The 23,042-nt window shown below is 40.6% G+C and overlaps 1 protein-coding gene across 1 annotated transcript in view; it reads right to left on the bottom strand.

Annotated features, from left to right (window-relative positions):
- LOC147022886 (dynein axonemal heavy chain 9-like) overlaps nt 1-23,042 on the bottom strand; it is a 318,333-nt gene that overhangs the window by 282,621 nt on the left and 12,670 nt on the right. The window contains exons 3-5 of the mRNA XM_085890311.1: nt 20,021-20,205; nt 16,540-16,698; nt 2,979-3,109 (exon numbers count right to left, since the gene is read on the bottom strand). Of these exons, the coding sequence (XP_085746437.1) occupies nt 2,979-3,109; nt 16,540-16,698; nt 20,021-20,100 (370 nt within the window). The 5' untranslated portion in view covers nt 20,101-20,205. The remainder of the gene's footprint in view (nt 1-2,978; nt 3,110-16,539; nt 16,699-20,020; nt 20,206-23,042) is intronic.

Raw genomic sequence — 23,042 nt, 5'->3', positions numbered from 1 at the left:
AGCAGACAGTACAAGTTTCACGAGGCTGGAGCAGGCCTGCCAAATTATATCTACCTGCACATGGCAATGAGGTGGTGGTCGTAAGCTGAAGCTTACTGAGCAAACTGCTGAAGCCTTCACTGTGTCCACATGTAATAATGTGGATGCTGCCAAATTGCTTCTGGCAGAGAAAGACTTTGACTACGTTGTTCCTGCTATATTTGCAGATGAAGCATTGGAAAAGTTTTTCGGCCAAGCCAGGCAAAGAAGCGGTGGAAACTTCTACATTGATGTAGTTGACATTATGGCTGCAGCTAAAATTGTAAATTTGCAAACACTCATTAAGCATGACATTATGCCCAAATCTAGTTCTCATGTGATTGATTAAGACAAGCACTGTACAACTTCCATAAATCCAGATGAGCGAAGTGAACTCATTGAAGAAATTACTCCTCAAGACACTCAGGATCTCTTGGGGTCTGACGATGCCCTTAAGTATAAAGTAGTTTATTTGGCCAGACACCTTGTTCATAAATATGGCGATAGCACTAGTATTGAGGAGATCGTTGATGATGAAGATGGTAACGAGGTGTCATCTGAGTTTCTAGATAATTTGAATAGAGGTGGATTGAGTGTGCCAACTATGTCAACCGTCTGTTTTTGTACATCATGCCTATAATTTGTATGACAAGACTAAAATTCGTTGCCGATTTCTTTTTGCTGAGCTGTTATCCTCTGTAGATGCACCTTTAGCTAGTAGTAATGCTGCATGTACTACTTTGGCTAACATTCTATTGAAAGCTCATGTCCTCAATGTAAGTGACAAAGAAAAAGCTTTGGGATGCCTCAGGAGGCAAGAAAAGCTCTCCAACTAGTGATAGACATAGACATAGTTGTATTGTGACATGCATATATATGTCATAGACATAGTGTTGTGACATGCATATAGTGTTTATGTAATACGATATATGACAATAAATATCAAAGTTTGACAGCTCTACACACTTGCATCTTATTACAATCAGCCATCTCTCACCGTTTACGAGTTAGACACAAAAACGGGCAAAAAATACTAAAATTCAGCAATTTGACCTTGAAATATGACCTTTTGACCTTGAAGATGACCTCAGGTGGTGTTGAAAATTACACTATTGAACTCGCCGTCCTCAAAAACCCCTATATGGATCCCGAGATCGTGTCTCTAGCCCTTCGAGAAGTCATTCTAGCCCCGGACTCAAGTTACAAACCCTGAGCATGGGAGGTTCCAGTCCTTCTCTATAGGAGTCTATGATACCAAGTGAAGGCTCATGTAAGAGCTAATGCACAGAAACATATAACAACAAGGCAGGAGCCAAGAGGGGCAGGAGAGGGAAGCACAAGATAGTGGGGAACAAAGACAATAGGAGATCTGTGGAAGGGAGAGGGATGGGGTGGGGTACATTGGATAAACAAGATGGTACTGCAGGAACTTTCAGGAAGGAAAACAGGGAATTTGAAGGAGGTGCGTTTGGGGTGGATTAACGCGGCTAAAAGAGATTCAGATTTGGGGTGGATTAACTTTTCCCATCAAAGAACAAAACACCACACACTCAAACCATTAAGATAAATTGTGAACACACTGGATAGCAATAGCTCAACAAAAATCTTGGCCCCATGTGCATAAATCACATGGAGGACAAACACATGAAGATACATTGTCATACCTTGACATGAATTACAAGTCCATGAGTAGACAATGGACAAATCAACATGGTGTAGTATATATATATATATATATATATATATATATATATATATATATATATATATATATATATATATATATATATAGTATCATGAGACATAATGTGCCTGCCAAACAGGCCAAGCAACATCCATGAAAAATGCAATGAAACGTCAGGTCCATCACCGCACTTTCACATTCCTAACACCCAAACTTAGCACCCGAGCATCGTCGCTATACTACGATTGCAGTCCTCAAATTGTGGGTATGGTTAATTTCCCCAAGTAACCTTACCTATATGGTTTAATATGTACAATCGTGAGCTTGATGACATTGGACACAGTGTTTTGTTTTCGTTGGCTAATGGTCATAATGTATTTTTTCTCCTCTTGTCAAAGTTGTTTTCTTGCCAAATTCCAAATTGTAATCTGTATGACTTGACTCAGAGCCCAGCGATTGATTTTACCCATACAGCTTGGTGATGTTCTGACTTCTTTTTTTTTGTATACAAAGTCAAGGCTCATGGAAGAACCATAACATAGAACGGATCAGGATGTAACAGAACAAAAAGGAACAGCAGAAAGAGAGGGGGAAAACACATCAACAGCAGGGTTGAGGGACAAAATATAAGGAGACTTGGAGAAATAAGGGATGTGGAGATCAAGAATGAGGGGTAGTGGAAGATGCATGGGGTGGACAAAATGGATACAGAAGCAAACTCTCAGGAAGAGAAACAGGAAAGTTGGAAAGAGGTGTTCTTGGGGAAGATTAATGGGGGTAGAAATGATCATTGTTTTGGATAGGGATGATCTGAGATGGTGGTGAACAGCTACCTTGAAGACTTGGAGGGAAGAATGTGATTGAAGAGAATGTGGAAGTTGGTTCCACAGGCAGAAAAAAAGAGGAATGAAAGCATGGAGGTGAGCATTGATTCTTATCATATTCCCTTACTATCTGATCCTTCCACGAATAATCTTTATATCAGTTCTAAATTCCCTTCTTCCTTCTCGTCCACCAATGGAATGAGTGTCCATGACTCAGCCGCTTTGGATAGTGGGTGTATTATGTGCAGGTTTTTTTTTATCAACAGCTTAAACGCGGGAAGTTTGTTTATGGAACATGTACAATACAGTATCATGCTGAAAGGAACCCAAGTTAATACCGAAACTGAAATTATATTACAGTAATTGTAAAAAATAATTCCGTTCTCACTGTCTGATTCCTTTGCACACGTAATATTTTTCTGCGCAACAAAACCTACATTCTTCTTACTCACCTGCAAAAACATCTTCACCCATTGCCTTGAATGCCATCAGGTATGAGCTGCCAGTTTTCTCCAAAAGTTCTTGCATGTGCTGCACACTTGGTGCACTTAGCTGGTTGCAGACACCCTCAAAATCTTCACATCTGTCTGGGTAGAATATGTCACTGAGAAAAAGAAGTGTACTGAACAGAACAAGACGACAACTGCAACAACAATATTATGAATTTGTATGCAGGATATTCAAATATTTTGGTGTTTTGAGTTTAATGAGAAGTCAATAAAGCATTGAGAGAATTAAAGCAGTTTAATGAGAAGTCAATAAATATTTACAATGTTCAAAAACTCAAAAAACAATGTTCAAAAAATATCAAACATATAATAATAAAAAACACAGTGTGTATCTGAGTATTTTTGAATTTGTCTGCCCCCGTACATAAGGACGATTTTAGTAGGGTTTAAAAAGCCAATTTTTTAACATGACTGTTTACTATGGTCTATATTTGAGGTTAAACAAACTCTAAAAAACATTTTCAATGAAAGAATAATTACGTCCCATAGATTGGAAAAGCCTGGTGTTGGCTTCACGGTTAAGGTGGCTGGCTGAAGATTTCAGGGACTTGAGTTTGAGCCCCTGTCGATCGTTCGGTTGAATTAACACCAGGTGGGGTGACTCAGCCTGTTATCCTTCTGAGGTTGGCAAAATGAGTACCAGCCAATTGGTAACAGAGGGCATTGTATCAGCGGCACAGCTGTGCCACCAGAAAGTGATGCAGCCAATCAGCCAAAGGCTACATATGAATAAATAAATTATATTGGAATTGTGGACGGTGATTGCAAACCAAGCCACAAGGGCGGTGTATGGAAGCGTTCTTTTTAAATAGCAATAAATACAATTTGCAGGGAGGTGAAATTCACTACACATGATGTGCAATGTGTGCAGAGTAAAACGAGTGTTCATTTACGTCCGTAGGATCTCCAATAAATAAGGAAGATAAATGCACATCTGACGCTATGCTGAGAGTTAAGACTTTGGCACAATCACGAGGTCCTACTGTCAAAACAAAACTTCCCAAAAGATAAAGAAAATAGTCACATTTGTACATGAAGTGATTTAAAATAACACTTCAAGCAACAAAACATCATATCTTCCAGTTTAATAAAATAACTCCAACCCAACATTTTTGACGGGCCTTTATATTCGTAAAGTATGGATGTGTGTGTCTGTGTCTGTGTCTGTGTCTGTGTCTGTGTCTGTGTATATATATATATATATATATATATATATATATATATATATATATATATATATATATATATATATATATATATATATATATATATATATATATATATATATATATAGTTACAGGTCAGGAAACCATATGCATTCAAACATAGAGATGTCCCAAGAGTCAGTTATTCCATTAAGTACATGTGAGACAAGTCCCTTCCTTTTGTCTAGTGGGAGAATCAAAGGTGTGCGTTGCGATGTCCTTTTAGGTAGGTTATTACATTTAACGACCATCCAACAAACCATCCAACAAACCATCCTACAAACCATCTAAGACCATCCAACAAACAAACCAACAACACCACTGAACAAGTGCTTCACTCACCTAACCGGCGACTCGCTGTGCGAGGCAGAATCTCTGGCAGTTCCTTCTCGGCTTCCACAAACTTTGTAACTTCTTTTTGACGAGTATGGGGACACGTGGAGTGGGGGTGGGGTTTTCCCGGCATGGCCGAAACCGCGCCCAGAAAGGGCGGACCCATGGGAGCCCCGTCCAATCAGGGTAGACAGTGACATCTGTTCCACCGAGCCCCGCCCCGTTCGTGGAGGTACATAAAAGTTACGACGCCATCCTCAGCGGAGAGTTCTGAGGGGGTTCAGTCATTGGTTCTGAGTAAGTCTCTTGGAAGAGGAACGAGAGTTTTTTGGAGGAGTTGAGTTGTTTGGTGTGCATCGTGCGGTTTGAGCTGGAGTCTGGGGCATTCGAGTGGAGTTCTGCATTTGGCTGGCGTTCGTTGGAGTTTTCCTGGGTCCCGTCCACGACCCTGATCTCCGCCCATGGACTCCGACTGCTCCGCTCGGGTTCCTCCACGGGCACGAGCCCCACGCGTGTGACTGTGGGCCGAGCCACACGACCATTAGCAGGTGCCGCACCGCGGAGCACCCCCTCCATTCAACGTGCAGGTACCCAAGTGAACTGCAACTCCCAGCTCGTCTCTCCCTCTCTGGCTGCGGGAGTCTTTTAATAAATCATCTGAGTGTGCATCTGAGTGTGTGAGCCCGTCTTGCAAGTAGAAAACTGTATAAGAGTTTTTGAACATTGTAAATTCTTGCTTGGATATCCGCGATAAATCTTGCTCTGTGCCTTCTTTATTGTAAATAAATTACTGTAGAAATGTTCCCAGTTCATTTCCGTCCTTTCTTTCATTTATCCAGCATGGTTCCGATCTGAGTTTTAGCCGGGTTTTTATACCCGATAATCCGTTCATCCTCGCCGACACGGCTTTGGCAACTCCGCTCGACTGCACCCGAACCGGAGTTGGTAGTCATTAGTTGGAACTACCGCAGTCGGTAGAGTGACCTGGTTCGAGCAAGACGTGCCGAGGGCGTGGTTCCCCGGGAGTTAAAATCGCGCAGTTATGAGGTAAAGTGGTTCTAGACAAGAAGACCCTACGCTATGCGGTTGAGTTATTGGCGTCCACGGTCAGTTAAGCGACCCGCCGCCTCACAGAATTGTCCGGAGTGAAGGCCTACAATTCAGGGGAGTCTGGTGGGAGAGGACGTAACCTCCCCCACCTCGTGGTCATTCTCGCCACAATATATATATATATATATATATATATATATATATATATATATATATATATTGTTAAGGATTCAGCGGTGGCAGGATTCACACCCGACTCTTGATCCCAGTGTTAAGGATTCGGACGAGTGATGTCAATCACACTCTACTCTTGACAGCCAAATGTTGAAGATTCGGCGTCGCTTAACAGCACCGCCAACTCCGGGGTTATAACGCCAACTGGTTCGGCACAATTCTCGGGTTACGCGCCTCAGATCACGATACCAACATGCACCTGTGCCTTGCCAGCTGGGGGAATAGACTCCGGTTACAGACTGGTTTTGTCAGAGACAGAGCGGAGTCTACCAGTCCGTAACCTTTTTGGTTTTATATCCAAATCGAGTGGATCATTCCACGGCGCGGCACGAATAAATTCAAGGTTGCAAATCTCGTTAATTCAGCCAGATTTATTGGGGACACATCGGGGAACACAACACAAGCAAAACATTCACGACAATGTTATAATTAATCTATAACCCGTTATTAACTAGGGAGCTACGGATTACGGGTTTCGAAGGGAACCCTAGCAAGATAAACCTTAGACAACATGCAGACAAGACACAGAGTACTTGGTGATGCCTCATGGACGAGAGGAAAAGGGTCAAAGGCACGAATGCAGCTCGTGACAAGCCGATGTCAACGGACTCGAGCACCCAGCTCGAACATACCGTGTGGCAAAATGGCGGCGGCATCCTCCTTTTGTCGCACCGCCCACGCACGCAGCCTCAGCGCGTTCAGCCCCCGTAAGATCGACAGCACAAGACGAAAGATCTATGGTATGCTCCAGCTGGCTTTTCACAAGGTCCAGTGTACAAGTCCGGGCCTGGCCTGTTCACCAGGTTAGGCCAAATCGGGGTATTGGGCTCCGCAGGTGGATCGATGGGTCCACAAGACGTGTCGAGACGTGTCGGGCCGTGCCGTGAGTAACGCCAGAGGCTCCGTGGTGAGACGCAGGTTGAACCTGTCAATGACCTCCTCATAAAGTCGATCGCCAACTCACACAGCAGCCAGTTCCTCTCGAAGCAGATTGCAGCCTCCCACTACTCATTTCTATACAACAGAATCCTCACTCGACACTCAGGCTCATTTACTCCCTCGGCAGATCGCCGACTCAACCCTCAGGTTCAGGCCGTTCCTCTCTTACAGATCGCTGACCGACGCTAGCAGTTTCTCCTCCAGCCGATGGCAGACAGACCTCTTGCAGTCCCTTCCTTGCCTTTCTTTCGGCTCGCTCTTCACGAAAGCCGATCGCAAACAGACACAGCCGTCCCTTGTACAGCCAATCGCGTCCCACCTTGGTGCTCTCAGTCCCACCTTCCTTTCCGGCGCTCGCTCTTCTAGGCCACACCCTCTCAGAGCGCTGGGCGGGACTGTTTCGCGGAGAGGGGAAGGAAAAATAAGAACCTCTCGGTACACCACCACCGTACGAATAATAAACATGCCTCCTACACCTCCCGACACACATGTAACGTCCATTTACCGAACAATCTGGCTAAACATGCATTTAATGGGGGATCTGGGCTAATCCTATATTTAATAACACACTAAGGGCCCATTTCCACAACACTACCCCCACCTTTCTCCCGAGGCTCTCCCGAGCCTCCATCTGGGGCAGCCCACGGCAATGGCCCTGTCTTATATGCAGCAAAAATCTCCCATTTACTCTAACCCAAAACATGGGAAGCACTTAACTCCAAAAACCAGAAGTGTCACAGTAAGATTGGCATGTCCCTATCCGAGTGTGTCGGATCACAAATCTAACAAAGAAATTCACACTCTATGCACACTACTTCGCATTCTAATTATGGATTTGAACGGGAGGGCATTCAATTTTACTTTGAACACCAATATTTGCATCGGAGCAGAACATTCAAAGGTTCAAAGTTCTTTAATGTGTCCACTCCTTCCTGACCCCTCCCAGCTGTATTGTCCATTCACCCCTGAGGGTTTCCTCACTTCGTGGGCTTATTGGCCTCTCACCAGGTGAGTTCAGTCGGCCCAGTGGCCTAATCGCACAAAGAGTTCTTCGGCCCACTGAGCCCACAAAATGGCATGAATCTTCAGCCGCAATGGCCCACAAAAGCACTTTGGCCTCAATGGCCCACAAAAATACTTCGGCCCATATGGCCCACAAAATGACTTCTCGGCCACAATGGCCTACTCACAAGCAGCAGCAGGCAACAAGCCCTGCATTGGACAGCAGGTGACACAGCAATGGTGGCACGGTGATATCGATGGCAAGCAAATGCAGTTTGGAGGCGTTCTTGGGGACACAAGTGGGTGTGATGACCTCAGACCAGGTGAGAATGGAGAGTACCCTTTACCTTCCTTGCCTGACTTGCTTTGGCAGGACTTGTTTTGGTATGGTCTTCCTCATATGTTCTTTTTTTTTTGTTTCTTTCTTTTTATTTATTTTATTTTATTATCAGCAGACAGGATGGTGTGTTTCTAACTCAAACGTTATCTTCGTGGGTGTGTGCTCATGACATACTGGTGGCCTCTCTTGCACTTGGAGAGGGTGACCAAGCCTGGCCCTTGCTAACAAATTTTCCCATCAACACTACCCATACCAGGTGTCACACATGAATGGTGCGGAGGAGAGTTCATCGAACCTAACCATTTACTTTTAGCTCTAAACAATGCAACAGACCCTGGTATGGCAAGAATGATCCGAATGACCCATTTCTCCCGACCAGGCACACTGTTCGATTCTATTAAACCTGGGCAAGGCCCTTGTTTGTCTTTTTTCATTTGGTGGCATAACTCGCTGACTGGGGAATGTGACGACTACTAGGCCTTTTTGCCTGCTTCCAATCGGGGGTGGAGGACACCCAGCGACCTCAGGGCTCACCTGAGCGTGCTTCAGGCGCTCCTAACTAATGGGTGGCTCTCTAGCCCCCATACTGTGCTCTCCTAGCACCTATACTGTGCTCTCCTGGCACAAAAACCTACCGTGCTCTCCTGGCACTAAACCTTCCGTGCTGTCTTGGCACTAAACCCTACTGTGCTCTCCTGGCACCTCTGACAGCCTTCACCTGCCAGGAACCCCCAAAGCCCTGGTACCCTATTTCCCGACTCACCAACTTCCAATACCATGTCTCACTCCCAGCCAGTACCCCTATACCTTCGCCTGCACAATGGAACAGCAGCCAGAATCCATGTCAAATCCTCTAAGTCCCCTTAACCTACACTAACTTGGTTAGGAGACTCCTACCGACAGGGTACATTGTTCGCACTCACTCTCCTCATTCGCACAACCACACCATTCACCCAAACACTTTAGTCATTCATTCCACAGTGCCACACACCAAGTCCACAACACCATCCAACACCTTTCACTTTTATGTGAAAAAAAAACACACCAGTCCTTCAGATCCCACTTGGTCATCAAATTTAACTGGTACACTTTTTCATCAAACCCCAATCAATTTGTCACTACGTCCTTCATCCGCTGGCCTCCTCCATACTGCCCTAATCGTTTATTTCCGACAATTTAAACAAAACATCAAAATCTCTTCACCAGCCCCACGGAACCTCTGCATGGTTCCAACCAGGCATCTCAGTCTTTCCTCAAACAAGCCACTCTATGTCATCCACTTGTTTCAGGTGTGTTTAACGCTCTGCCAGTGATGTCTCCACCACGTTTTTCAATAATCACCCAAATCCACTCGTGCCACTCTTATCCCTTCTATCATCTCTCAATTTGCAATCACTCTCGATATAATTTTCAATCAAAATTTCTTACATCCCCATATGACCTGCTTCTTTGGCTCATTGGAAGGGGAGTGAGGGAACGAATCCCTCATTACCCATTACATGACCCCGCCACCTTTCCACCACGGCTCAAAGGGGTCATGTCTCAATTGGGGTTGTGATCCACCCCCTCCTCTCCTCCAGGGTTCGCGGAAGTCAGGTAAACCCCAATCGGGGGAGCGGCCTCCCCTCTTCTCCATAACTCCCTGAAGACAGATAAACTCCACTCAGCTAGCCAAACCCCTCTTTTCCTCAGAGAGGTTTGAAGACCAAGTGACACACGCCAGTGCCACTTGCCACTCATCTGTGCTCTACACCGAAGTTCCTGTGAGGCTGAGAGAGAAATTAACATCCAATTTCAAAAGCCTGCTCCTGGATGCATCACCTCCAACTCTGCAAGAACCCATGCGGAGCTGTCCATTATGGTTTTTGTCCCCTGTGTCAAGTTCTGTCCTGGTGGCATTTCTATTTCCCCTTACACCTCAAATCTATTTCCTACGTCACCACTCATTCCACGCTCAGGACTCCTACACGCAGCAGGCTGCACACATTCCAAGGTTATGTGTTGACCTTCCACCCATTCAACCTTGCCTGTGTACTGACTAACTGCCTCACATTCTAGGGTTATATCCTCGACCGCCATGTGATTACCCACACACGTTTCGGCCTTGGCAGCACACACCGGTGCTGTCGTCTGGACTGTGGACTCACTGCATTCATTCACAGGCACTCCACACACACATTCAGGGGTCACGCATACGTGAACCCCATCAGACAGAGTCTCCTCATTAACATAAACTCCAATTCCTAAGTTAAACTCATCATCCGCACCATGTATGCATGTACCCACGTACCTGCTTCATTCCAGAGTCACCTCCGTCTAGTCATTTCTCTCCAGCAGGTTGCTCATCATCGATTCGCCACACTCCTCTGGGGCTGTCAGCTCCACATGCTGGACCTGCTCAAAATGTGTTTCATTCATCAACCCCGTATGCTCCCTCAATCTCTCCATCACCAGGGTTTGCTATAATTGTGGTTTCATCCGACGAGTGATGTCAATCAAGTCCCGCACCACTAACATTCCTCCCTGTGGTGATGTCACACATCCCACATTATTGTGCTGTTCTACTTCCTGGCTCCATTTTCCTTTCCATTTGAGTCGTTCTTCCTCTCCGAGCCTTTTTAGTTGTTCGTTATCTTTCTGGAGTTTTTCCATCTCCGCGTACTCCAACCTTGCTCTCTCCTTTAGTTGGTCAACTTAAAATTCATGTTCTTTTTGTTTCCTATCCCACCATCTCTCATGTTCCTGATTCTCCAATCTCGTCGTCTCTCTCAATTGGTTGATCTCCCTTTCCTGTTTCATTCCTTGTTCTCTCACCATCTCCACGTACTCCAACCTCGCTTTCTCCTTCAGTTGGTCAATTTCAAATTCATGTTCTTTTTGTTTCCTCTCCCACTGTCTCTCTTGTTCCCCGTTCTCCAATCTCGTCGTCTCTCTCAATTGGTTGATCTCCCTTTCCTGCTTCATTCCTTGTTCTCTCACCATCTCCACGTACTCCAACCTTGCTCTCTCCTTTCGTTGGTAAATTTCAAATTCATGTTCTTTTTGTTTCCTCTCCCACTGTCTCTCTTGTTCTTCCTTCTCGAATCTCGTCATTACCCTCAATTGGTTTCTTTCTGTGAAATGCAGCGTTTTGCGAATTTGAAGCTAAAATACTCACTATTTCAAGAAAATCACGCGTTTTCGCTTCAGCGTCATGATGCAGAACAAAAAGTTGAGTCGGACAATGCTTTTGTTTGGTGAAAAAATCTGGTTTTAGGCCAATTTGAGACATTTTTGCGTTTACAAGTCCTTTCTGTGAAATGCAGCGTTTTGCGAATTTGAAGCAAAAATACTCACTATTTCAATTAAATCACGCATTTTCGCTTCAGTGGCAGGATGCAGAACAAAATGATGAGTCGGAAAATGCTTTTGTTTGGTGGAAACAGCTTGTTTTAGACCAATTTGAGACATTTTTGCGTTTACAAGTCTTTTCTGTGAAATGCAGCATTTTGTGAATTTGAAGCTCGAATACTCACTCTTTCAAGAAAATCACCCGTTTTCGCTTCAGCGTAGAGATGCAGAACAAAAAGTTGAATCGGACAATGCTTTTGTTTGGTGAAAAAAGCTTGTTTTAGGCCAATTTGAGACATTTTTGCGTTTACAAGTCTTTTCTGTGAAATGCAGCGTTTTGCGAATTTGAAGCTAATATACTCACTATTTCAATAAAATCACCCGTTTTCGCTTCAGCGTAGTGATACAAAACAAAATGTTGAGTCGGACAATGCTTTTGCTTGGTGAAAAAAGCTTGTTTTAGGCCAATTTGAGACATTTTTGCGTTTACAAGACCTTTCTGTGAAATGCAGCGTTTTGCGAATTTGAAGCGAAATACTCACTATTTCAACAAAATCACGCGTTTTCGCTTCAGCGTAGGGATGCAGAACAAAATGTTGAGTCGAACAATGCTTTTGTTTGGAGAAAAATGCTTGTTTTAGGCCAATTGAAACATTTTTGCGGTTTCAAGTCCTTTCTGTGAAATGCAGCGTTTTGCGAATTTGAAGCTAGAATACTCACTATTTCTATGAAATCACACGTTTTCGCTTCAGCGTAGTGATGCAGAACAAAAAGTTGAATCGGACAATGCTTTTGTTTGGTGAAAAAAGCTTGTTTTAGGCCAATTTGAGACATTTTTGCGTTTACAAGTCTTTTCTGTGAAATGCAGCGTTTTGCGAATTTGAAGCTAATATACTCACTATTTCAATAAAATCACCCATTTTCGCTTCAGCGTAGGGATGCAGAACAAAATGTTGAGTCGGAAAATGCTTTTGCTTGGTGAAAAAAGCTTGTTTTAGGCCAATTTGAGACATTTTTGCGTTTACAAGTCCTTTCTGTGAAATGCGGCGTTTTGCGAATTTGAAGTGAAAATACTCACTATTTCAACAAAATCACGCGTTTTCACTTCAGCGTAGGGATGCAGAACAAAATGTTGAGTCGAAAAATGCTTTTGTTTGGAGAAAAATGCTTGTTTTAGGCAAATTTGAGACATTTTTGCGGTTTCAAGTCCTTTCTGTGAAATGCAGCGTTTTGTGAATTTGAAGATAGAATACTCACTATTTCTATGAAATCACACGTTTTCGCTTCAGAATAGTGATTCAGAACAAAAAGTTCAGTCAGACAATGCTTTTGTTTGGTTTAAAAAGCTTGTTTTAGGGTAATTTAAGCATTTTTTGCACGAATTTGAAGCCAGAATACTCACTATTTCAATGAAATCACACGTTTTCACTTCTGAATAGTGATGCAAAACAAAAAGTGGAGTCAGACGATACTTTTGTTTGGTTTAAAAAACTTGTTTTCGGGTAATTTGAGACATTTTTGCGTTTGCAAGTCCTTTCTGTGAAATGCAGCGTTTTGCGTATTTGAAGCTAAAATACTCACTATTTCAATATAATCACGCGTTTTCGCTTCAGCGTAGGGATGCAGAAGAAAACGTTGAGTCGGACAATGCTTTTGTTTGGTGAAAACAGCTTGTTTTAGGCCAATTTTAGACATTTTTGCGTTTACAAGTCTTTTCTGTGAAATGCAGCGTTTTGCGACTTTGAAGCTAAAATACTCATTATTTCAATAAAATCACCCGTTATCGCTTCAGCGTAGTGATGCAGAACAAAATGTTGAGTCGGACAATGCTTTTGTTTGGTGAAAACTGCTTGTTTTAGGCCAATTTGAGACATTTTTGCGTTTGCAAGTCCTTTCTGTGAAATGCAGCGTTTTGCGAAGTTGAAGCTAAAATACTCACTATTTCAATAAAATCATGCGTTTTCGCTTCAGCGTAGAGATGCAGAAGAAAATGTTGAGTCGGACAATGCTTTTGTTTGGTGAAAACAGCTTGTTTTAGGCCAATTTGAGACATTTTTGCGTTTACAAGTCTTTTCTGTGAAATGCAGCGTTTTGCGACTTTGAAGCTAAAATACTCATTATTTCAATAAAATCACCCGTTTTCGCTTCAGCGTAGTGATGCAGACCAAAATGTTGAGTCAGACAATGCTTTTCTTTGTTTTAAAAAACTTGTTTTCGGGTAATTTGAGCGTTTTTTGCACGAATACTCACGATTTCAAGAAAATCACGCGTTTTCGCTTCAGCGTCGTAATGCAGAACAAAAAGTTGAGTTGGACAATGCTTTTGTTTGGTGAAAAAATCTTGTTTTAGGCCAATTTGAGACATTTTTGCGTTTACAAGTCCTTTCTGTGAAATGCAGCGTTTTGCGAATTTGAAGCAAAAATACTCATTATTTCAATAAAATCACGCGTTTTCGCTTCAGCGTAGGGATGCAGAAGAAAATGTTGAGTCGGACATTGCTTTTGTTTGGTGAAAACAGCTTGTTTTAGGCCAATTTGAGACATTTTTGCATTTACAAGTCTTTTCTGTGAAATGCAGCGTTTTGCGAATTTGAAGGTCGAATACTCACTCTTTTAAGAAAACCACGCGTTTTCGCTTCAGCGTAGAGATGCAGAACAAAAAGTTGAGTGAGACAATGTTTTTGTTTGGTTTAAAAAGCTTGTTTTAGGGTAATGTGAGCATTTGTTTGCGCGAATTTGAAGACAGAATACTCACTATTTCAATGAAATCACACGTTTTCGCTTCAGAATAGTGATTCAGAACAAAAAGTTGAGTCAGACAATGCTTTTGTTTGGTTTAAAAAGCTTGTTTTAGGGTAATTTGTGCATTTTTGTGAATTTGAAGCTAAAATACTCACTATTTCAATTAAATCACACGTTTTCGCTTCAGCGTAGTGATGCAGAACAAAATGTTGAGTCGGACGATGCTTTTGTTTGGTGAAAACTGCTTGTTTTGGGGTAATTTGAGCATTTTTTGCGCGAATTTGAAGCAAGAATACTCACTATTTCAATGAAATCACACGTTTTCGCTTCAGCATAGTGATGCAGAACAAAAAGTTGAGTCAGACAATGCTTTTGTTTGATTTAAAAAAATTGTTTTAAGGTAATTTGAGAATTTTTTTTTTTGCACGAATTTGAAGCTCGAATACTTACTATTTCAATGAAATCACACGTTTTCTCTTCAGAATAGTGATGCAGAACAAAAAGTTGAATCAGACAATGCTTTTGTTTGGTTGAAAGTGCTTGTTTAAGGGTAATTTGAGCATTTTTTGCGCGAATTTGAAGCCAGAATACTTACTATTTCAATGAAATCACACGTTTTCGCTTCAGAATAGTGATGGAGAACAAAAATTGAGTCAGACAATGCTTTTGTTTGGTTTAAAAAGCTTGTTTTAGGGTAATTTGAGCATTTTTTGTGTGAATTTGAAGCTAGAATACTCACTATTTCAATGAAATCACACGTTTTCGCTTCAGAATAGTGATGCAGAACAAAAAGTTGAGTCAGTCAATGCTTTTGTTTGGTTTATAAAGCTTGTTTGAGTAATTTGAACATTTTTGTGAATTTGAAGCTAAAATACTCACTATTTTAATAAAATCATGCGCTTTCGCTTTAGAATAGTGATGCAGAACAAAAAGTTGAGTCGGACGATGCTTTTGTATGATGAAAAAAAAAGCTTGTTTTAGGCCAATTTGAGACATTTTTGCGTTTTCAAGTCCTTTCTGTGAAATGCAGCGTTTTGTGAATTTCAAGCTAAAATGCTCACTATTTCAATAAAGTCATGCGTTGTCGCTTCAGAATAGTGATGCAGCACAAATAGTTGAGTAGGACAATGCTTTTCTTTGGTGAAAAAAAGCTTGTTTTAGGCCAATTTGAGACATTTTTGTGTTTACAAGACCTTTCTGTGAAATGCAGCGTTTTGCGAAATTGAAGCTAAAATACTCACTATTTCAATAAAATCATACGTCTTCGCTTGAGAATATTGATGCAGAACAAAAGCTTGAATAGGACAATGCTTTTGTTTGGTGAAAAGAGCTTGTTTTAAGCCAATGTGAGACATTTTTGAGTTTACAAATACTTTCTGTGAAATGCAGCGTTTTGCGAATTTGAAGCTAAAACACTCACTATTTTAATAAAATCACGAGTTTCAATAAAATCAATAAAACCTCCTATTCTCTTTCTTTAAAATAGCTAAAGATGTTTGAATGAAGCAAAATGCATTCCGCACATTCGTTCTTGGTTCTTCCTTCCATTGGGTGCAAAGTTTGGTGATCCCGACACTAGATTTGTTCGTGCTACATCAGTCAAGATGGCAGAGGGCCACACAATGATGTCAGTACTGTGAAGCATGAAGTGCTGGAGATAACAGTTTGGATGAATGACTGGAGATGAGAGTTGAGTGCACCATTACGATCCTAAGAGTAAAAGATATTCAACCGAGTACCACCACAAAGGGTTACCAGCCCCGACTTTGCTCCATCAGATTTTCATCTCTTCCCCAAACCGAAGGAATACCTTCATGGAAAACATTTTAATTCTGACAATGATGTCAAGACCGCTGTGAAAAAAATTAATTATGTTGAAAAATAAATATCCACCATGGTAGAATAAAGATTGATGTTCGTATCTGTCTTTCTTTCATTCAAATACATTTTCCTGTTTGGGAGAAAAAGAATAGGAGGGATTACTTTTTAGTATACACTTGTATATAGTGTATATATATATATATATATATATATATATATATATATATATATATATATATATATATAATGTATAGCGCCGCTCCCGGTGTGAGTGGGTATTACCACTCACACTAAAATATGCCAATTATGAGAGAACTAAACCATCTGTAATTAAGGGGGAATTAACTCGTCTGTAAGGAGGGGGTCTTCACTAATGTATATAATTGACAATCTGAAAATATGATTAACAGAATACTCACTCGCATCACTAACAAGGTTTTTTAGCAAAATTATATAACCAATCTCACTGTGCTGTTGCTAGCATATTCCCCTTCCCCATATACAAGCACCTGTCTTGCCAGAACTGCAGCTCTGCACAAGGTGTTTGGTTGCAGCCTTGTTTCAAATGTGGCGAAGTGTCCTTCTTGAGTATGGTGTGTACTTGGTGGCTCCAGTTCACGATTGTTGACTCAATAGTGTGAAGTACTGTTTGATCCACTTCATCATTCCTGAAATCAAACAAAGTTACCGGAAGATTGTGCATTTAATTGTATTTCCACATCTTTGTCAATCTCTTTCACGGAACCTGGCTCTATTTCTAAACTTAAAAAAAAACACAAAAATGCAATTCAACTTCTCATGCACATGTTGCATCCCTACTGCAGCAATAATGGTGGAAGCAGGCACGCACTTGTATCATCCGATTTCGTAGTTCCTCTGTTTCTGCCTCTATTTATATCTCAATCAATACCTATACCGTTTTCTTTTATGTATGTATGTGTGTATATATATATATATATATATATATATATATATATATATATATATATATATACATATATATATATATATATATATATATATGGGTCTAGGCTCATGGAAGAGCTAAACGACAAAGGTTAACACGTTTACAAACTACCAAAGAGTATTTGGTGGGGAGGGGAGGGGGGGTAAACATACACAAGAGGGAAAGGAATGGAGGAATAATACAAAAACAAATTGCAATGACCAAAGAGGTTCAGGACAGAAAACAATCAGCATATGTAGAATAAATCATGGATGTGCATGGGTGAGCACATGAGGTAGTGATTGGCTGCACTTTAGAATAATGAAGTAAGGAGGATGAAATAATGAGCAGAAGGAGACTGTTCCACTATTGGGAAAATAATGGGATGAATAAATGCAAGTGGGTAACCAGTCTGGATTTTGGAGGGGTGAGCAGATGAGGGTTTCTTGAGGAATATGTGCAACCTGAAGTGGCTTGAGGAGGATAGAGGTAAGAGAGGGTAGGAACAGCAAGGCCGGATGTAAGTTTGTATAACAAAGAGAACCCACCAACTTATAGCTGATTTGAGTGACAGTGTTTGGAAAACTGCCTCCAGTCTTGAAATTGCAATGGTGACGAAGTCTGTTTTTGACTGCCTCAGAGGAGCAAGGTTGGAAGCGGGAGCATCAGGCCAGAATAGGTAGCCATACATCATAGAGCTCCTTCTGAAAGCCTTGTACACAATGATGAGCTTATTGTGGCAGAGAGCCTGAGCTCTATGGAGATGGTGACCAGCTGTTGATGCTCATTTGGTGACATGATCGTCCTACAAAAGGTTATGGCAGTAAGTGAGGTCAAGGAGTTTCAGGAAATTGCAGCTCTTCCAGTGGAAAGGGTGATTGCCGATCCCTGTGGCGAGCCAGTGTGAAATCGTGGGACTTGTCGGCATTGGACATTATATTCCAATTAGCTGATCAGATGCTTGTAGCTTGTCCAAGCAGCTGACCACTCTGCCAGCAATTCACCCTCGTCTTTGAACTACTAAATTTATGAAAGATTGCCTCACTTGTCTCATCACTTGGGAATTGAAACTTTCTGATTTATTGATGAAGGCCACTCTGTCATCAAAATGCAAGCAGTTGTCCTTCAAAAAAATAAATAAATAAAAATTTGCGTAATGCTTGGATTTTTTAATTTCTCACTCCTTTTTTCTGATAAAGTTCAACTACACACTATTACATTGCATATTGTAGGTGTACACAGAATTACTACTTCATTGTCGATGCATGTAAAGTTTATATTATTCCCCAAGTACATGGATTATTTAAAATGCACTCCCATTTTCTGGTCAAGCAGACATTATTTTACATAAAAAGGTAAGTTTACCCATCATGCATTGTCTTGCAAAATGTGTCCTGTATATCACAGATGGAAAGGTTTTTGCAGCCACCGTTGCAATGATGAATCCCTGCAGCTGCAACACCAGTGTATTTGAGGATGATGTCTTTCACACAATAAGTATCCAGTGTTGCATTGTTTCAACTTGGCATTTAAGGACCGTTTCACCCTCTTTCTGGAGTTTGTTTAGACACCTCTTGTACCTATATTGGTTTGTGGTTTTAACACTTTTGCTATGTTCAAATTAAAAAAAATTAGCATTTTCAAACTACAGAGATCACTGTTGGTCCCAGTATAGCCAACTCCTAATATCAACCAATTGGTAGCACTTGAAATTCGGCCTCATAATGAAAACAAACATCGTTTTTGTTTTTTTTTCCAAAAAGTGAGAGACCATGACTAAAAACACTAATGCCTTCCTCCAGGAACAATAATAATGAAATACTTAAATGATGCAAAAATGAAATAATTAAAAACATAAATAATGGAAAAAAGCAAATATTTGAAAATTGAAAAATATTTAACTGAAAATTGGAAGAAGAAAATTTTTTTAAAATAATTAAATAATTGAAAACTGAGAATTTAAAGGTTGAGAATTGAAAAAATAAATAAAAACATGGAAAAAAAATGAAACTATTAAAAAAATTAAATGACAATATTTTTATTGACAATTTAAAAAAAAATTAAATGAAAATTGGAAGAAAAATTTTTTTTTGAAAACTTAAAAAGTGGGATACCACAGACCAAAACAACACTTAAATAAAGCAAAAATGTAATAACTATAAAAATAAATAATAGAAAATGAAATATTTCAAAATCGAAAAATATTTAACTGAAAATTGGAAAAAAAAAATTTATTAAAATGAAGCAATTGAAAAATAAATTATTTCAAAACTGGAAGCATTGCAATATTAAAAATTGAGAACTGAAAAAATAAAATAATTTAAAAGTTAAATAATTGAATATTTTTTTTATTCTTCTTCTTCTTCTTCTTCTTTCGGCTGCTCCCGTTAGGGGTCGCCACAGCGGATCATCCGTATGATCCGCATAGTGATTTGGCACATGTTTTACGCCGGATGCCCTTCCTGACGCAACCCTGGTCGCCTCTTACGACACAGGGATATGGTACACCTATTTTAACCGGGGTATACACCGGCCCAGTACACTGGTACTCATTTCGCCGACCTCGGAAGGATGACAGGCTGAGTCAACCCCCTGGTGTATTAATTCAGTGGCCCAACAGGGCTTGAACTCAGGACCTTTTGGATCCCAAGCCGCTGCCCTAACCACTGCGCCAACACCAGGCTTGATTTTTTTTTATTGACAATTGAAAAAAATTAAACAAATGAAAATTGGAAGAAGAAAATTGAGAATTTTTAAAGTGGGATGCAACGGACCAAAACAACACTTAATGCCTCCCTCTGGGAACCATAATAATTAATAAATTAAATAATGGAAAAATTATTCTTCAAAAAGCAGGACACCATGGACACCAAAATTAAACACTTTCTGTCTCCCCTCCCAGAACTATAACAAAACATAGTTGGTAAAAGAAAGAGAGAAAGGAAAAAGTAAATAAAAGTTCAGAGACTGTACAAGCGTAAACAGAAGGAAAGAAAAAGATTGGAAAGATGACAAGATATATGTGACAAAAAGTCTTTTCTTACCCATGTAGATAAGTCTCAAGATTACCAGGCAGTAATGGCACAGGGAGCAAAGTGCGTCCATGAACCAAACCTGTAAGCATAAGAACACTTTCCCTCAGTGCAGAAATGTGCTTCAGGAGGTCTTTTGCGATAGTGAGGGGCCAGCTTGATTCGTTTGCTGTGTTTCTGAAAATGGGTACTAGGACCTAGAGAAGAAAAAAAAGAAATGAAGGGACGATCATGGCTGAATCACAGATTCACAGACCTATATAGCCTAACCCTAAACAGAAGTTTTGAGGCAATATATTGTCATCCTGTTTACAGTAAACTGGTACTTACTTTGCCAAACTCAGGATGACAGGCTAAGTCAACCCACCTGGTGTTATCCTAACGGCACAACAAGGGCTTGAACTCAAGACCCGAATATCTTAAGCCAGCCACGTTAACCATGAATTGCCAACACCAGACTAATGAAATGTTTCGATACAGTATCACGTGACCAGATACAAATTACATGTCTGCTCGTTCAAAGAGAGGAGTTAGTTCACGTGACATTTTTCATTGATTTTCATGTGTCGTGATCTATACCTTCCAACGGTCTGTAATTATGCACAACGATGATAAGTTAACCAAAACGAAGATAAAATGAAGGATTGAAGGATCGTCTAATTAATATTACAAACACTTAATATCCAATTTTGAACCAAACTCTTAATTTTACTGTGATGGGTCATATTTCAGTTACAAGACTGAAAGCATAAAAAACTATAGTCTCCTTATAACTGTGACATCAGGGAAGTGTTCAACTACCAAGTTTCTTGAAGAGCACTTGTTTGTTGTATGTGCCACTAACTTTACACTTGAAATCATGGAGAAAAAAAAATTATAGGAAACAACGACAAATGAAATTTTAAAACAGGGATGCAGGTGGTGACAATGACACATATTACACAAACTCAATCTGGAAAATGTTTTCAGTATCTTCGTTATAAGAGGTGCTTTTACCAATCCATCTCTGTTTTTGGAAAGTGATTGCCAAAGACACTAATATATATATATATATGTACATATATATATATATATATATATATATATATATATATATATATATATATATATATATATATATACATACATATATATATATATATATATATATGTACATATATATATATATATATATATATATATATATATACATACATATATATATATATATATATATATGTACATATATATATATATATATATATATATATATATATATATACATATACATATATATATATATATATATATATATATATATATATATATACAATATACATATACATATATATACAATATACATATATACATATACAATATACATATATATATATATACATATACAATATACATATATATATATACATATACATATACATATACATATATACATATATATATATATATATATATATGTTGTTGTTGTTCGTCTTTCGGCTGCTCCCGTAAGGGGTCGCCACAGCGGATCATCCGTTATGATCCGCATACTGACTTGGCACAGGTTTTACGCCGGATGCCCTTCCTGACGCAACCCTGGTCGCCTCTTACGACACAGGGATATGGATTGGGTTTCACCATGATTCTGGGCTGCCCTACACCCTCTCATCGCGCGGCCCAGTGCAGGGCTCCCGTCCTCAAGCGATCCTCCAACCCAAGCCTCCGAGTAGCCGGATTACAGGCGCACGCCACTACGCCCGGTTATATATATATATATATATATATATATATATATATATATATATAGTTGTGGGCTGGGGGTCGGTGGCGAGAACGACCGCTAGGTGGGGAAGTTTACACCGTCTCCAACCGGTCTCCCCGGAATTATAGGCCATCGCTCCGGATAACTCCGAAGCCGGCGGGTCGATTAATCGACCGCGAAACACCAATATCTCGACCGCGTGGCATAGGGTTAATTGTCTAGATCCCAATATACCTAAATAACCACGCAGTCTTGGCTACCGGGGATTCACGCCCTCGGCACATCTTTCTCGAACGGAGTCACTCTCCCGACTGCGGTAGAGTTCCAACTACCGACTACCAACTCCGGTTCGGTTGCAGCCGAGCAGAAACTGCCAAAGCCGTGCCGGCTACGATTAACGGATTATCAGGGATGAAACCCTGTCTGAACTCAGACCCAGACCATGCTGGACCAAATAAAGAAAGGACGGAAATGAGCTGCAAACATTTCTAATAATTTATTTACAATAAAAGACAAGGAGGCAAGACTTGAAACCAATATGCAGAGCAGGAATTTACAATGATACAAAGCACTTACTCAATTCTACTTATAGACGGGCCCACACGCAGTCACACACACAAAAAGAAAAGAAACCCCGGAGTTTTTATTGGACCCTCCAGCCGATGAGAGAAATGAGCTGGGGGTCAGAGTTCGGATGGACACCTGCGGGTCGTCGAAGGTCCCAGCCGCACGTGTGGGACTCGTGGCTCGTGGCGGCAGCCGCGTGAAACAATCGGAGCTCCGAATATGAGAAAAAAAATAGATCAGGGTCGCAGACGGGACCCACCAAGATTCCACTAACAGGCTGGTTCACTCACTCTCCAGCCCAACCACCGTCAATCAACTTGTAACCACTCAATACTCCAGATCTCCCAGCACCAATGCCAACGACAACCGAGCAGCGAACGGGCGGTGAGGGAGCATGATGGGCTGGTTGGGTCGTGCAGATGGGATGGTTGTTGGTTGGTAGATGGCTTGTTGGATGTAAAACCTAACTAAAGACATCACAATGCACACATTTAATCCTCCTGCTAAACAAAAGGACGGGGTACTGACTACACATGTACTTACCGGCATAACTAACTTTGGGACCTGAATGTTGAGTGCGCATAGTTTCCAGATTCGTAACTATATATATATATATATATATATATATATATATATATATATATATATATATATATATATATATATATATATATATATATATATATATATATACATATATATATATATATATATATATATATATATTGT

Source organism: Eptatretus burgeri, chromosome 7 (assembly GCF_056783735.1).
Source record: "Eptatretus burgeri isolate ZD-2024b chromosome 7, Ebu_testis_v1, whole genome shotgun sequence".
NCBI lineage: Eukaryota > Metazoa > Chordata > Myxini > Myxiniformes > Myxinidae > Eptatretus > Eptatretus burgeri.
Note: the sequence above shows the minus strand (reverse complement) of the source record. Positions and strands in the feature narration are given on the sequence as shown.